Source organism: Panulirus ornatus, chromosome 40 (assembly GCF_036320965.1).
Source record: "Panulirus ornatus isolate Po-2019 chromosome 40, ASM3632096v1, whole genome shotgun sequence".
In the NCBI taxonomy this organism is placed as follows: domain Eukaryota; kingdom Metazoa; phylum Arthropoda; class Malacostraca; order Decapoda; family Palinuridae; genus Panulirus; species Panulirus ornatus.
The window spans coordinates 2,819,860-2,834,517 of record NC_092263.1 but is presented as its reverse complement, the minus strand read 5'-3'; the positions used below and the strand labels follow the sequence as shown (position 1 = coordinate 2,834,517).

The 14,658-nt window shown below is 41.1% G+C and overlaps 1 protein-coding gene across 4 annotated transcripts in view; it reads left to right on the top strand.

Moving 5' to 3' along the window:
• LOC139761305 (palmitoyl-protein thioesterase ABHD10, mitochondrial-like) overlaps positions 1–14,658 on the top strand; it is a 38,994-nt gene that overhangs the window by 12,833 nt on the left and 11,503 nt on the right. For all 4 annotated transcript variants that reach the window (XM_071685350.1, XM_071685349.1, XM_071685353.1 and 1 more), the window contains exons 3-4: positions 2,164–2,330; positions 10,072–10,216. In XM_071685350.1, coding sequence (XP_071541451.1) covers positions 2,164–2,330; positions 10,072–10,216 — 312 coding nt within the window. The remainder of the gene's footprint in view (positions 1–2,163; positions 2,331–10,071; positions 10,217–14,658) is intronic.

The window sequence follows — 14,658 nt, the reverse complement described above, 5'->3', positions numbered from 1 at the left end:
TTGAGAGAGCAGAAGAGGGTGTTTTGAAATGGTTTGGTCATATGGAGAGAATGAGTGAGGAAAGATTGACCAAGAGGATATATGTGTCAGAGGTGGAGGGAATGAGGAGAAGTGGGAGACCAAATTGGAGGTAGAAAGATGGAGTGAAAAAGACTTTGAGTGATCAGTGCCTGAACGTGCAGGAGGGTGAAAGGCATGCAAGGAATAGAGTGAATTGGAACGATGTGGTATACTGGGGTCGACGTGCTGTCAATGGATTGAACCAGGGCATGTGAAGCGTCTGGGGTAAACCATGGAAAGTTTTGTGGGGCCTGGATGTGGAAAGGGAGCTGTGGTTTTGGTGCATTACACATGACAGCTAGAGACTGAGTGTGAACGAACATGGCCTCCGTTGTCTTTTTCTAGCACTACCTCGCGCACATGCGGGGGGAGGGGGTTGTCATTTCATGTGTGGTGGGGTGGCAATGGGAATGAATAAGGGCAGACAGTATGAATTATATACATGTGTATGTATGTATATGTCTGTGTGTGTGTATATATGAATACGTTGAGATGTATAGGTATGTATATGTTCGTGTGTGGACGTGTATGTATATACATGAGTATGTAGGTGGGTCGGGCCATTCTTTCGTCTGTTTCCTTGTGCTATCTCGCTAATGCGGGAGACAGCAACAAAGTATGATAAAGAATAATGAAAAATATTTTAATCATTGCATTATTGTACTGTTGCATTTCATGTGTGTACCAATTACTGTTAGTGTTATAAACCTCTTTTTAAAGAAATTGTAAATTGGTGGAAGTTATAATTTATTTTTTTTTTATTATACTTTGTCGCTGTCTCCCGCGTTTGCGAGGTAGCGCAAGGAAACAGATGAAAGAAATGGCCCAACCCACCCCCCCCATACACATGTATATACATACGTCCACACACGCAAATATGCATACCTACACAGCTTTCCATGGTTTACCCCAGACACTTCACATGCCTTGATTCAATCCACTGACAGCACGTCAACCCCGGTATACCACATCGCTCCAATTCACTCTATTCCTTGCCCTCCTTTCACCCTCCTGCATGTTCAGGCCCCGATCACACAAAATCTTTTTCACTCCATCTTTCCACCTCCAATTTGGTCTCCCTCTTCTCCTCGTTCCCTCCACCTCCGACACATATATCCTCTTGGTCAATCTTTCCTCACTCATTCTCTCCATGTGCCCAAACCACTTCAAAACACCCTCTTCTGCTCTCTCAACCACGCTCTTACCCTTACGTTACTAACTCGATCAAACCACCTCACACCACACATTGTCCTCAAACATCTCATTTCCAGCACATCCATCCTCCTGCGCACAACTCTATCCATAGCCCACGCCTCGCAACCATACAACATTGTTGGAACCACTATTCCTTCAAACATACCCATTTTTGCTTTCCGAGATAATGTTCTCGACTTCCACACATTATAATTGAAATATAACAAATATTATTTTTACTCTGTTTTTTTTCAAATTGTATACTCACATTGCTGTGCTAGGAATACTCTCAAGATAGATGATTTATTTTATTGTACTAATATATCTTCAAGGTCTGTAATAGAAGAAGAAGTGAATACAAATATACACAAACTTTGGGACCTGCACTTCACACTGATGTCAAGCTGTACCCAAAAATGGTCTTTCTTTCCGAGCGTATCTGGTTACTGTAAGATGTGAAATAACCATCACTGGTAAGATTACCTCAGGATATTGATTGTCCCTTATCACCTAACAGTTATGCATTGGCCTTGGATCACCTTGAAAGCCTGACCAAGAAGTTCTCCCTCGAAATGATTCAAGCTCACATGGAGAACAGATAACAGAGAAAGTGACAAATACTTCTCCCAATGATGTTTTCCCCCTATATTGTACATTACATTATCAACAACTTTTACGCATTACATTTAACTGTAGGGCAGAAAGGGGCAACAGTCCATCTTTGAATGTTTGTCTTTTGTTGGGAATTGCCATGACTGAAGAATTAGGAGTTACCATGTTAAACATTCATATGGATATTGCTGACATAGGTAAAAGTTGAATGATAGATTTGTATGATTCATTTGTTTACTTTTGTTTATAGTTAGTGTACATTACAAATAATTGTACACCTTTATGAAATTTCTACAGATAGAAGACAAAGCATCTGGAAAAGTTCGAAGTCTAGCCTATAAGAAATTAAGTGGACCACGTCCACATGGTCTTATATATATACCAGGATTAATGGCAGACAAGTCTGGGAGTAAAGCTGTTGCCTTACACTCATTTTCCCAGAAGTGTGGCTTTCCATATATCAGGTAAGCGAGTGTAGGTCACAGATTATTGGGGTTCATCATCTCTTACCCAAAAAAAAACAGTTTCTCTGGGGGTTTTTTATGCTTATCTATGTATGTGTCTCTATCTTTGAGGTCTGTTCCCACCTGGAACTCCCTCAAGGGGATGGCCACGGCAATAAGTCTTCATAACTAGGGAATTCCGATGCTGCTTCCTAGCCTTTAGTGACTTACCCTTAACAGTCCACTGGCAGAGTGCAATTCTAGTGCAGTATTCACAGAGGCTCCTGATTAATGTTCCTCTTGACTACTTCTACCCATTGATGATGCCTAATGTTCCTACCTAGCACTTCTACCTAATACTCATGCGTAATGTTCCTACCTACTAAGCCCTACCTAATACTCATGCGTAATGTTCCTACCTACTAATTCTACCTAATGTTTCTACCTAGTTCTACTGTTTTGCTAAAAGGCATGCCTAGCACATAGTGCTCACCACAGGAAAATATAGTTACAACAAATGAGTTATGGGAGTTAAGTGTTGTCATGTGTTATGTATGACAAGGAGATATCGTATGTTAATGGATAGAATGCCAGTAGTCCAGTCGAGGAGGGTAAGCACTCCCCGCGTGACTCCTTCTTCTGTTTCCCCTTTTAGAAAGTTTAAATACAAGGAGGGGAGGGTCTCTAGCCCCCTGCTCTCATCCCTTTAGTCGCCTTCTTCGACACACGAGGAATGTGTGGGAAGTATTCTTTATTATTATTATTATTATTATTATTATTATTATTATTATTATTATTATTATTATTGGCGGAATGCTTGCATAGTGCCATTGTACAAAGGCAAAGGGGATAAGAGTGAGTGCTCAAATTACAGAGGTATAAGTTTGTTGAGTATCCCTGGGAAATTATATGGGAGGTTATTGATTGAGAGGGTGAAGGCATGTACAGAGCATCAGATTGGGGAAGAGCAGTGTGGTTTCAGAAGTGGTAGAGGATGTGTGGATCAGGTGTTTGCTTTGAAAAATGTATGTGAGAAATACTCAGAAAAGCAAATGGATTTGTATGTAGCATTTATGGATCTGGAGAAGGCATATGATAGAGTTGATAGAGATGCTCTGTGGAAGGTATTAAGAATATATGGTGTGGGAGGCAAGTTGTTAGAAGCAGTGAAAAGTTTTTATTGAGGATGTAAGGCATGTGTACGTGTAGGAAGAGAGGAAAGTGATTGGTTCTCAGTGAATGTAGGTTTGCGGCAGGGATGTGTGATGTCTCCATGGTTGTTTAATTTGTTTATGGATGGGGTTGTTAGGGAGGTGAATGCAAGAGTTTTGGAGAGAGGGGCAAGTATGCAGCCTGTTGTGAATGAGAGAGCTTGGGAAGTGAGCTAGCTGCTGTTCGCTGATAATACAGCGCTGGTGGCTGATTCATGTGAGAAACTGCAGAAGCTGGTGACTGAGTTTGGTAACGTGTGTGAAAGAAGAAAGTCAAGAGCAAATGTGAATAAGAGCAAGGTTATTAGGTACAGTAGGGTTGAGGGCCAAGTCATTTGGGAGGTAAGTTTGAATGGAGAAAAACTGGAGGAAGTAAAGTGTTTTAGATATCTGGGAGTGGATCTGGCAGCAGATGGAACCATGGAAGCGGAAGTGAATCATAGGGTGGGGGAGGGGGCGAAAATTCTGGGAGCCTTAAAGAATGTGTGGAAGTCGAGAACATTATCTCAGAAAGCAAAAATGGGTATGTTTGAAGGAATAGTGGTCCCAACAATGTTGCATGGCTGCGAGGCGTGGGCTATGGATGGAGTTGTGCGTAGGAGGATGGATGTGCTGGAAATGAGATGTTTGAGGACAATATGTGGTGTGAGGTGGTTTGATCGAGTAAGTAATGTAAGAGTAAGAGAGATGTGTGGAAATAAAAAGAGTGTGGTTGAGAGAGCAGAAGAGGGTGTTTTGAAATGGTTTGGGCACATGGAGAGAATGAGTGAGGAAAGATTGACCGAGAGGATATATGTGTCGGAGGTGGAGGGAACGAGGAGAAGTGGGAGACCAAATTGGAGGTGGAAAGATGGAGTGAAAAAGATTTTGAGTGATCGGGGCCTGAACATGCAGGAGGGTGAAAGGCGTGCAAGGAATAGAGTGAATTGGAACGATGTGGTATACCGGGGTCGACGTGCTGTCACTGGATCAAACCAGGGCATGTGAAGTGTCTGGGGTAAACCATGGAAAGTTCTGTGGGGCTTGGATGTGGAAAGGGAGCTGTGGTTTCGGTGCATTATTACATGACAGCTAGACTGAGTGTGAATGAATGGGGCCTTTGTTGTCTTTCCTAGCGCTACTTCGCACACATGAGGGGGGGAGGGGGTTGTTATTCCATGTGTGGCGATGGGAGTGAATAAAGGCAGACAGTATGAATTATGTACATGTGTATATATGTATATGTCTGTGTGTGTATGTATATGTGTACATTGAGATGTATAGGTATGTATATTTGCATATGTGTACGTGTATGTATATACATGTGTATGTGGGTGGGTTGGGCCATTCTTTTGTCTGTTTCCTTGCGCTACCTCGCTAACATGGGAGACAGCAACAAAGCAAAATAAAAAAGAAAATAGATTATTATTATTATTATTATTATTATTATTATTATTATTATTATTATTATTATTATCACTAAGGGAGGGGAGAAAGAATTCTACCTCCATATTCCCTGCATGTCTTAATAGGCGACTAAAGGGGGCAGGGGCAGAGGGCTGGAAACCCTCCCTTTCATGTATTTCCATTTCTAAAAGATGAAACAGGAGAAGGAGTCAAGCGGGGAGTGTTCATCCTCCTCAAAGGCTCAGATTGGGATGTCTGAATGTATGTGGATGTAACCAAGATGAGAAGAAAGGAGAGATAGGTTATATGTTTGATGAAAGAAACCTGGATGTTCTGGCTCTGAGTGAGACGAAGCTCAAGGGTAAAGGGGAAGAATGGTTTGGAAATGTCTTGGGAGTAAACTCTGGGGTTGATGAGAGGATAAGAGCTAAGGAAGGAGTCACACTACTCCTAAAGCAGTTGTGGGAGTGTGTGATAGAGTGTAGGGAAGTAAATTTAAGATTGATGTGGGTAAAACTGAAAGTGGATGGCAAGAGATGGGTGAATATAGCTGCTTATGCACCTGTTCTGTCCATCTATCTATCTATCTGAATCTTTGATGCCCATTCCCTCCGGGAACTTCCATCAGGAGGTGGCCACGGCAAAAGAGTCTCCACTTATCCCTGTCCTTACATGCCAACCTCACACACACCATTCCATGTATTCTTCCTCTGTTTATGCCACTGGTCATGAGAAGAAAGATTATGAAGTGTTTTGGGAGCAGGTGAGTGCCAGTGTTAGCAGTTTTGGTGCGCAAGACTGGGTATTATTGATGGGCGATTTGAATGCGAAGTTGAGTAATGTGGCAGTTGAGGGTGTGATTGGTGTACATGGGGTATTCAGTGTTGTGAACAGAATTGGTGAAGAGCTTGTGGATTTGTGTGCTGAAAAAAAGACTGGTGATTGGGAATATCTGGTTAAAAAAGAGGTATAGACGAGTATATGTGTGTGAGTAGGAGAGATGTTCAAGGGGCATTATTAGATTATGTACTGATTGATAGGTGTGTAAAAGAGAGACTTCCAGATGTAAATGTGCTGAGAGGGGCAGCTGGTTGGATATCTGATCACTATCTTGTAGAGGTGAAGGTGAAGATTTGTAGAGGTTTTCAAAAAAGAGGAGAGAATGTCAGGGAGAAGAGAGTGGTGAAAGTAAGTGAGCCTGGAAATGAGACTTGTGTGAAGAAATACTAGGAGAGATTGAGTGTAGATTAACAAAAGGTGAGAGCAAATAGAAGTGAGGGGAGTGAGTGAGGAATGGGAGGTATTTAGGGAAGCGGTGATGGCATGTGCAAGAGATACATGTGGCATAAGATAGGTGGGAAGGGGCAGATTAGAAAGGTTAGTGAGTGGTGGGATGAAAAATCGAGCTTGCTGGTGAAAGAGAAAAGAGAGGAGTTTGGATGGTACTTACAAGGAAGAAGTGTAGGTGACTAGGAGATGTATAAGAGAAGGCAGCATGAGGTCAAGAGGAAGGTGCATGGGTTGGAAAAGAGGGCAAATGAGAGTTGGAGTGAGAGAGTATCATTAAACTTTAGGGAGGATAAAAAGATATTTTGGAAGGAGGTAAATAATATGTGCAAGACACTTGGACAAATGGGAATATTGGTGAAGGGGGCAAGGGGGAAGTGATAACAGGTAATGATGGAGTGAGTATTTTCAGGGTTTGTTGAATGTTTTTAATGATAGTGTGGCAGATGTAGGGTGTTTTGGCTGGGGTAGTGTGTGAAGTGAGAGAGTCTTGGAAAGTGGTTTGGTGAAGAGAGAAATAGAGATGAAAGCTTTGCAAAAGATGAAATCTGGCAAGGCAGTGGGTTTAGATGGTATTGCAGTTGAATTTATTAAGAAAGGGAGTGTTGTGTTGTTGATTGGTTGGTAAGGATATTCAATGTATGTATGGATCATGTTGAAGTGCCGGAGGATTGGTGTATGTACAGCACCATTGTGCTGAGTCAGAAGGGATAAGAATGAGCATTCAAACTACAGAGGCATAACTTTGTTGAGTATACCTGGAAAATTGTATGGGAGGATATTGATTGAATGGGTGAAAGCATATACAGAGCATTAGATTGGGGAGGAACAGTGTGGTTTAAAAAAAGGGTAAAGGATATGTGCATCAGGTGTTTACTTTGAAGAATGTATGAGAGAAGTACTTAGAAAAACTGATGGAGTTGTATGTAGCATTTATGGATCTGGAGAAGGCATATGATAGGATTCATAGAAATGCTTTTTGGAAGGTCTTAAGAATATATGCCATGGGAGGTAAGCAGTGAGAAGTTGTCATCAAGGGTGTAAGGCATGTATATGAGTAGGGAGAGAGGAGAGTGATTGGTTTCCAGTGAAGATCAGTCTGCAGCGGGTGTATGATGTCCCTATGGTTGTTTAATTTGTTTATGGATGGGGCAAGTATGTAGTATGTTGGGGATGAGAGGGCCTTGGAAGTGAGCCAGTCATTGTTTCCTGATGATACAGCACTGTTGCCTGATTCAAGTAAGAAACTGCGGAAGTTGGTGATCGAGTTTGGAAAAATTTGTGAAAGGAGAAAGTTGAGAGTAAATGTGAATAAGAGCAAGGTTATTAGATTCAGCAGGGTAGAGGGACAAGTTAGTGGGATGTAAGATTCAATGTAGAAAAATTGGAGGAAGTGAAGTGTTGTAAATACCTGGGAGTGGACTTGGCAGGGAATGGAACCATGGAAAATGAGGAAGAGGGGATAACTGTCTCCATTCCTGCAGGAATAACCTTTGATATGCTTAGGTAGTCTTGGAGGAAGAAGGGATAAATGCTTCCATTCCCACAAGACTAGCTTCTGCTATCTGTTTGATGGAGACAAAAGCATCACCACATAAGAGACAGCAATATATCCCAGGAAAGTCAGAAAAGAATTTTCATAAGTTATTCCAGTCAGCTTTGTTTAGGTATCAGTATTTACACTTAAAAGGGGCTGCTGGAGGAGAGGTGCTATTAAAAAACCTACATTTTTGGACAGAGATCAGATGAACCAATTGTGGGTGAGATTGTGTAGTTACAGCAGGATAGATTAGAGATGAAAAACAGATCCAGAATGTTAGGAGAGTAGTCACAGCAGTCAGAAATATGGAAGGAGTTGGGAAATAATTTGCTCTCTATCATTGAGAATGGAGAACACGAAGACCTCAATCCCCCCATCATCTGTATGGGAGGAATTTAACCATTCCCTGCGGTGAGCGTTGATATCCACAGCCTCCTGGGGAGAGTTTAGATAGTTTATGAAAATTATAAGATTTGTTTAATTAGGAGAGCACTAGGCAAAACAGAGAAAAAAGTGTGGTAGCTGGGAGACAGACTTTGAGCCGCATAACATCAAAGTTTGGGGATTCATGGTCCTTGAGGCATGTGACGGTGTAATGATGTTGGAATAAGTACAAACACCACCTATGAACTGTCTTGAGAGGAAATTATAGTTGGATATGAAAAAAGGAGTTGGTAAGAACTTCATTAGACAACTGGGTCTCAGAGAGAAGTAAGATATTAAGAGCTACTAGACAGATGGTGTTCAACAGAAGAGAGGTTATTGGAGAGACTACAAATGTTCATGAAGTGAATAGAAAAGGTTGTGGGAGGGGTTGATACTACTATTGTCTGAGCCCTACCTCTCGTTAGTGGTGGAGTCAGGCAGAAACCTGAGATTTTTAGCTCCCCATGGTTTTGGGGACTAGGGGCCATAGATTTGTTGGACTATTTCATGATTAGATTTAACACAGTTGATCTGACAGGAGATGGCAAGAGTACTTATTTGTAGAAAATAAGTGAGGTTTTAGTATGTGTATGGTGCTTGTAAGGAGAAGATGGTAGGACTAACCCGGCAGTCCCATTTTGATGAAACAGAAAGTAAGACCAGCATGCCTAACATGGATAATATAAGATGGTTCAAGACACCATCTTATCTCTTCAGTTTGGTTAGTAGTGTCGCCCTGGACAGCTGTGGTGGAGCTTTAGAAGTATGAACTAGGTTAGCATTATATATTGAAGTTATTTTTTTATTTCTCTAAGGAGATTTGTTATTCTCTGGCAGTCTGCTGGGTTCAACATTAAGACTTTAATCTCAAGTTCTACTCTTCTTACCTTTTGCTCTGTAATTGATACATAAAGCACCAGGTCTCCTGGGATGTATTTAATGACCGTGAATGACCCATGCACCCCATGGAAAACGCATTAAATCTTTTGACCCAATAAATTGACCAGGTGCGTGTGAAGATTGTGTTCTACACTTATTAATTGATTGTTAACACTTAAGCCTTTCAGGACCAGCCTACTGGCTGGAACTTGGTGAGTTCCATCGGTGGCCCACTTGCCCATGTTCTGTAGTAAGGTAGGGTTTTGCACTTAGATAACTCAGTTACAATAAATTGGGCAGTGAAGAAGGCAGACATGTGTTGGTTGTTAAGCTAGAAGTGTGTTTTATTCCATGTGTCATTTCTCTCCAAGGTACCAGTGCTGTGTAATGGTGTGTTCTGCCATATTAGTGTTCCACAAATGTATCCTCTCATTGTGTTAATGTTTTCATCATCCTCATTTGTAAATGTATACCATATCATGTAGGGTAAGTTTATTGTTAATTGTATGTAACTATGTATTTTGCTAACCCCACTTGAATCTTGGACTGTTCTTATGATATTCAGCCAGTGGTGCATTTTTTTTTTTCTTTTACCTTGCTGCTGTGTAACATCCATCCCTAAGCAAAAGGTTATAATTTACAATGCAAATTATCCATTTCAGTCACAGTTGTTTTTTTATATTTGTTTTGACTGATACACACTTGAGTTTCACAACAATGTATCATTGTTTAGATGAGTACTTTATGCTGTTTTCTATCACACTCTGTCCATAAATTTTTTCCCATTCACCAGAGCTCGCAGTTCACCCTTAGTATTCCTCCTTTGTATGACTTTCTTTCATGACTTCCAATCTCTTGTTTTTACTCCACTAACTTCCTTCCAGTACCTCTACTGCACACTTCCTTGGCAACCTTCAATACTAGTTGCAAACTTGAAAGAATATATAGCCATCATAGACATCCGTTATCATAATCGTCATTATATTTGTACCTATCTTAAATATTTCTTGGTTCATATGTGTTTAAATTTCAGATATGACCCATCTGGACTTGGTGAGAGTAAAGGAGTTCATCCAATTGAAACAACAATGTCACTTTGGCTGGAGGATGCTACAGAAATGCTCCTTAAAGTGACAGATGGTCCACAGATTGTCATTGCTTCTTCAATGGGATGCTGGGTAAGTTATGAACTTTATTCCTCTATTTCACTGTTCCTTCTCCATTTAGGCAGTGGGTCTTTATTGAAATGTGAGTTAGATAGTTGATATGAACAACATAAGTTACAATTATACATCTTTGTTCAAAAGCAGCATAATTGTATTGCATTAAGTGATGGCAAGTAGTTGTGTACAAATAACCATTCAGTAGGTAAATCATATGTGGGCACAAACCAGTGTCAGCATTAATTGATAGCAATGCTGCTTTATTGCACTTAATCTGGAATTGTCTACACGATTGAGTCACTCTTTTACTAATGCTTACATTGGTATACTACTCTTTGCAAGATAAACCTGAAGAATTAGGATAAAACTTAATGTAATCCTCATGTCTACCAATTAAACAACACTGTGGAGGGTGCTGGATATCACTGCATTAATATGTCCATAACTTACAGGTAGGAAAGTACAGGAAGTAAGGCAACTACGACTGGTTCTACCATAATAGTATCCCTTTCCAAGGAACATGTTAACACAAGAATCACTTCCAGTGCCAGTATAATATTGCCTCTTCTCAAGGAACATCTTAATGCCAGAATTGTTTCCTAAGGAACTTGTCAGCACAAGAATCATTTGCAAAGGAATTTGCTGACACAAGAAACATGAGCAAATTAAACAGAACTACTTCACATTTTTACAGTGACTGAGCTGCAAACAAAGGAGAACCTATACAATGTAACAGTACATTCTTGTAATTCAGTGAAGCATGAAGTTTCTCAATCTCTAAGGCTTCTGTTGTTGATGCCAACTCATCTGTAGTTACCATTTTCCTGGTCCAGAAGGTCCACCTCTCATTCTTTGTCATGTCGATCCACTGCTTTAAGAGATGGTGCCTCTGTCACACTTGGATGGTTCAGGGATTCCTTGGAATCACTGTCCATCTTACCTTCCAGCATGTTAATCTCCACTATTATTGGGGAATACGTCTTCATTAATTGGAGATGGTCCGAGAACTCTTGATGATCACTTTCCATTTCACCCTCCTCCCATGAGTAACAGCCTGGATCATGATGCTGCAACAACAGGTCTTCATACCATCTTCGTCTTATTTCCATCATCATCCATTGTATGCGGTATATTGCATTAAACAGCTTCTCCAGGGTGTGGCAGAGCCCCCCCTTCCCATTTGCTTTTCAGCTTTAGCAAGAGTTCTTTGTTCAACCTGGTGTTTGTCTGTCACCCACATGTTGTTCATCCTGGTGTTTGTCTGTCACCCACATGTGGATTGCTGGCATTCTGTCCACAAATATACAATCTCTCCTTGTCACACATAACTTGACAGTTAACTTGCACAACTCATTCTTCATAACTTTAGATTTTCCTGCAGTGAGTGCTATGCGGTAGCCCTGCCTTTTGGAAAAATGGTAGGAGCAATGGATAGGAATAGTAAGTAGGAGCATTAGACAAAAACATTAGGTAGAATTAGTTGGTAGGAACATTCATTAGAAGAAGTTAGTGGGGAGCATTAGGTAGAAATAGTAGGTTGAAACATAAGGTAGACACTTTAGGTAGAATTAGTTGGTAGGAACATTATGTAGGAGTCTGAAAATACTACTAGAGTTTGCCCTCTTCCAGCGATCTGTTAAGGGTGAGGCACTAAAAGCTAAGAAGCGACACTGGAGTTCACCCGTCATGGAGACTTTCTCTGACAATCTCCTTGAGGTAGTTGCTAAAGAGAATGGATGTTAGAGATAGATAGATAGATAGATGGTGTTGTACATAGCAGCTTTCCCTACACCAGAAAGTTGATTAAGGAAGATTTAAGGTCATGATACCTGAAAAATTAATTAAGATTTAAGGTAATACTTCTTCTGTTTCCCCTTTCTAAAAGGGGAAACAGAAGAAGGGGTCACGTGGGGAGTGCTCATCCTCCTTGAAGGCTCAGACTGGGGTGTCTGAATGTGTGTGGATGTAACCAAGATGAGAAAAAAAGGAGAGATAGGTAGTATGTTTGAGGAAAGGAACCTGGATGTTTTGGCTCTGAGTGAAATGAAGTTCAAGGGTAAAGGGGAAGAGTGGTTTGGGAATGTTCTGGGAGTAAAGTCAGGGGTTAGTGAGAGGACAAGAGCAAAGGATGGAGTAGGACTACTCCAGAAACAGGAGTTGTGGGAGTATTTGATAGAGTGTAAGAAAGTTATCTTTAGATTGATATGGGTAAAACTGAAAGTGGATGGAGAGAGATGGGTGATTATTGGTGCCTATGCACTGGGGCATGAGAAGAAAGATCATGAGAGACAAGTGTTTTGGGAGCAACTGAGTGAGTGTGTTAGTAGTTTTGATGCACGAGACCGGGTTACAGCTTGTGCCAAGGTGTTATCTTGGCTGGTGTATAATTTGTGGACTCGGCTCTGTAGACAGGTATGTCATCGGTAAGGCTGATAGGTTTGGGTGTCTTTTGGACTGTCTCTTGATACTGAAATTGGCTAGCTATTGTTTCAGGGTCCAGTTGAAATTCTTGATACTCTTAGACTGGGGCCTCAAGAAGATCGTCCTAGGTCTTCTGTATACCCAGTAGCTGGTACCATTCTTGCAGGGCTAAAATTCAGGCCCTGTCCGTACACTTAAGCAGGTGAAGATATGGTCCACTCTAATGGCCTCCTGCTCTGGGATGGCAAAGACTTCTAGCCACTTGGAAAAGTCATAGATATCTCTTTCCATGGGCACTCCAACCTGATTGAGTTGTAGAGGAGCTTGATCCCCCACTTGGGCCCCTTCTTGGCGTAACATGTGTCACATAGTAAGTATCACTCTTTGAAGTAATGATGTATACCAAATCATAGATGCACTAATGGAATTGGTTAAACATCTCAACCCTGAGGTGGCTGCTGGAAGCACTGTTTTGCATCTTCTCTAATGTACCCACATCTTTTTCAGCAGAACTGCCAGTATTGCATGGCATTTTCATCCTTTTCCCAACTTTGCTTTAGCTGTTCTTCACCTACAGAATATTCCAGTAAATTCTTTGTAACAAATGTTGGCAGGTGACTTCTAAGCAGGCTTTGTTGAACTGTCCTTTAGTAAGTGAAACATGGGCTGCAGGTCCTGGTCATCTTCCTGTGGCTTTTTTCTTTTTATTCTTTCTTCTTTGCTATAGAGTTGTCCAAGTGTTGCCTACCTATGGGCACTCTTGTTCTTGTAGGGCTTTTTGAGCAGAACTATGATTGTGGACACTTCTGATAGTGGCCTTGTTACAGGTAAATTGGCTTTCTAAGGTATGGTCAGTTATTACCTTGCATGATCATCTTGCTCTAGCGCCTTAACCCCACAAAGGTCTTCATCTTCCTGCTTACATGCATTCTTCTTGTGCCTCATCTGGCTGCAGGTCTAGTGTTATCCCATGTCTTGCTATCCTTCACTTCCAGTTTGTGTCCTGGACTGCTAGATAGACACCTTACCTATGCCAGCCTTGCTCTTACACTTCTGATGGTCTTCCTTACTCCAGTGCCTGGAACCAGTATGTCTCCTTTATACCTTCAAAGCTGAAAGATAATGGCCCCTTATACAGGTATTGGTGTACACTGCCAGCAGGCTTCTCCTTCAGGTCCTGGATGCTCACATATCCCCTCTTGCCCCGAAAGCTGTCTTACCTTGAGTGTTTGACACCCTAGCTGGACTGCACACTGTCCGAAAACTCCAGGACTGGGCTTATCAGCCGAGAAACAGCAGGAACCACACTGTGAATTGCTGCACATGCTGGTGTAACATTTGATTTATATTGAGTTTTTAATTTTTTTCTATATATCATAATCACATATGAATTATCTCATTTAAAACAGGTAATGCATTTGGATCATTTTTTTTTAACTATAGATAGAGCCCTTTGAGCACCTGAGAGAGGGCTTTCTGCATGAGGATTAAAGCATCTGTATACCTTTACTCTATTCCCAAGTTAATGAACTTCACTCACACTCATCCTTATCTATACTCTGACATGTAAGAGTGAAAAATGGACCTCCACACTTATGAATGTTCTTCTTACTTTTTCACCTTACTCTCTGAGTTGATTTGTTATCAAGACCTGTGACTCCAGCTTTACCAGTTCCAAGCCCAAAATGTGTCCATTGCATTTTATCCTCAGCCATTCCTCAGGCACCTTCATGTGAAATATCCATGTCCCTAATTATTTCTTTCACTGCAGTCTTCTTTTTTCATGTACCTTCTTTACTGCTATGTGTTACAGCCTAAATTTTTTCTGTACAATGGTCCTTATATTTGGAGATGTTAAGGAAAGCCCATAAGAAATCTGTACCCTCAAGTTATGCAATAATTTGTAAAGCCGTTAGACTCATAAAATTGAGATGGAAGCCCACAGTAATCATTTTTTTTTTGTAATACTTAATCGCTGTTTCCCACATCAGTGAGGTAACGCCAGGAACGGATGAAGAATGGCCCATCCACTCATA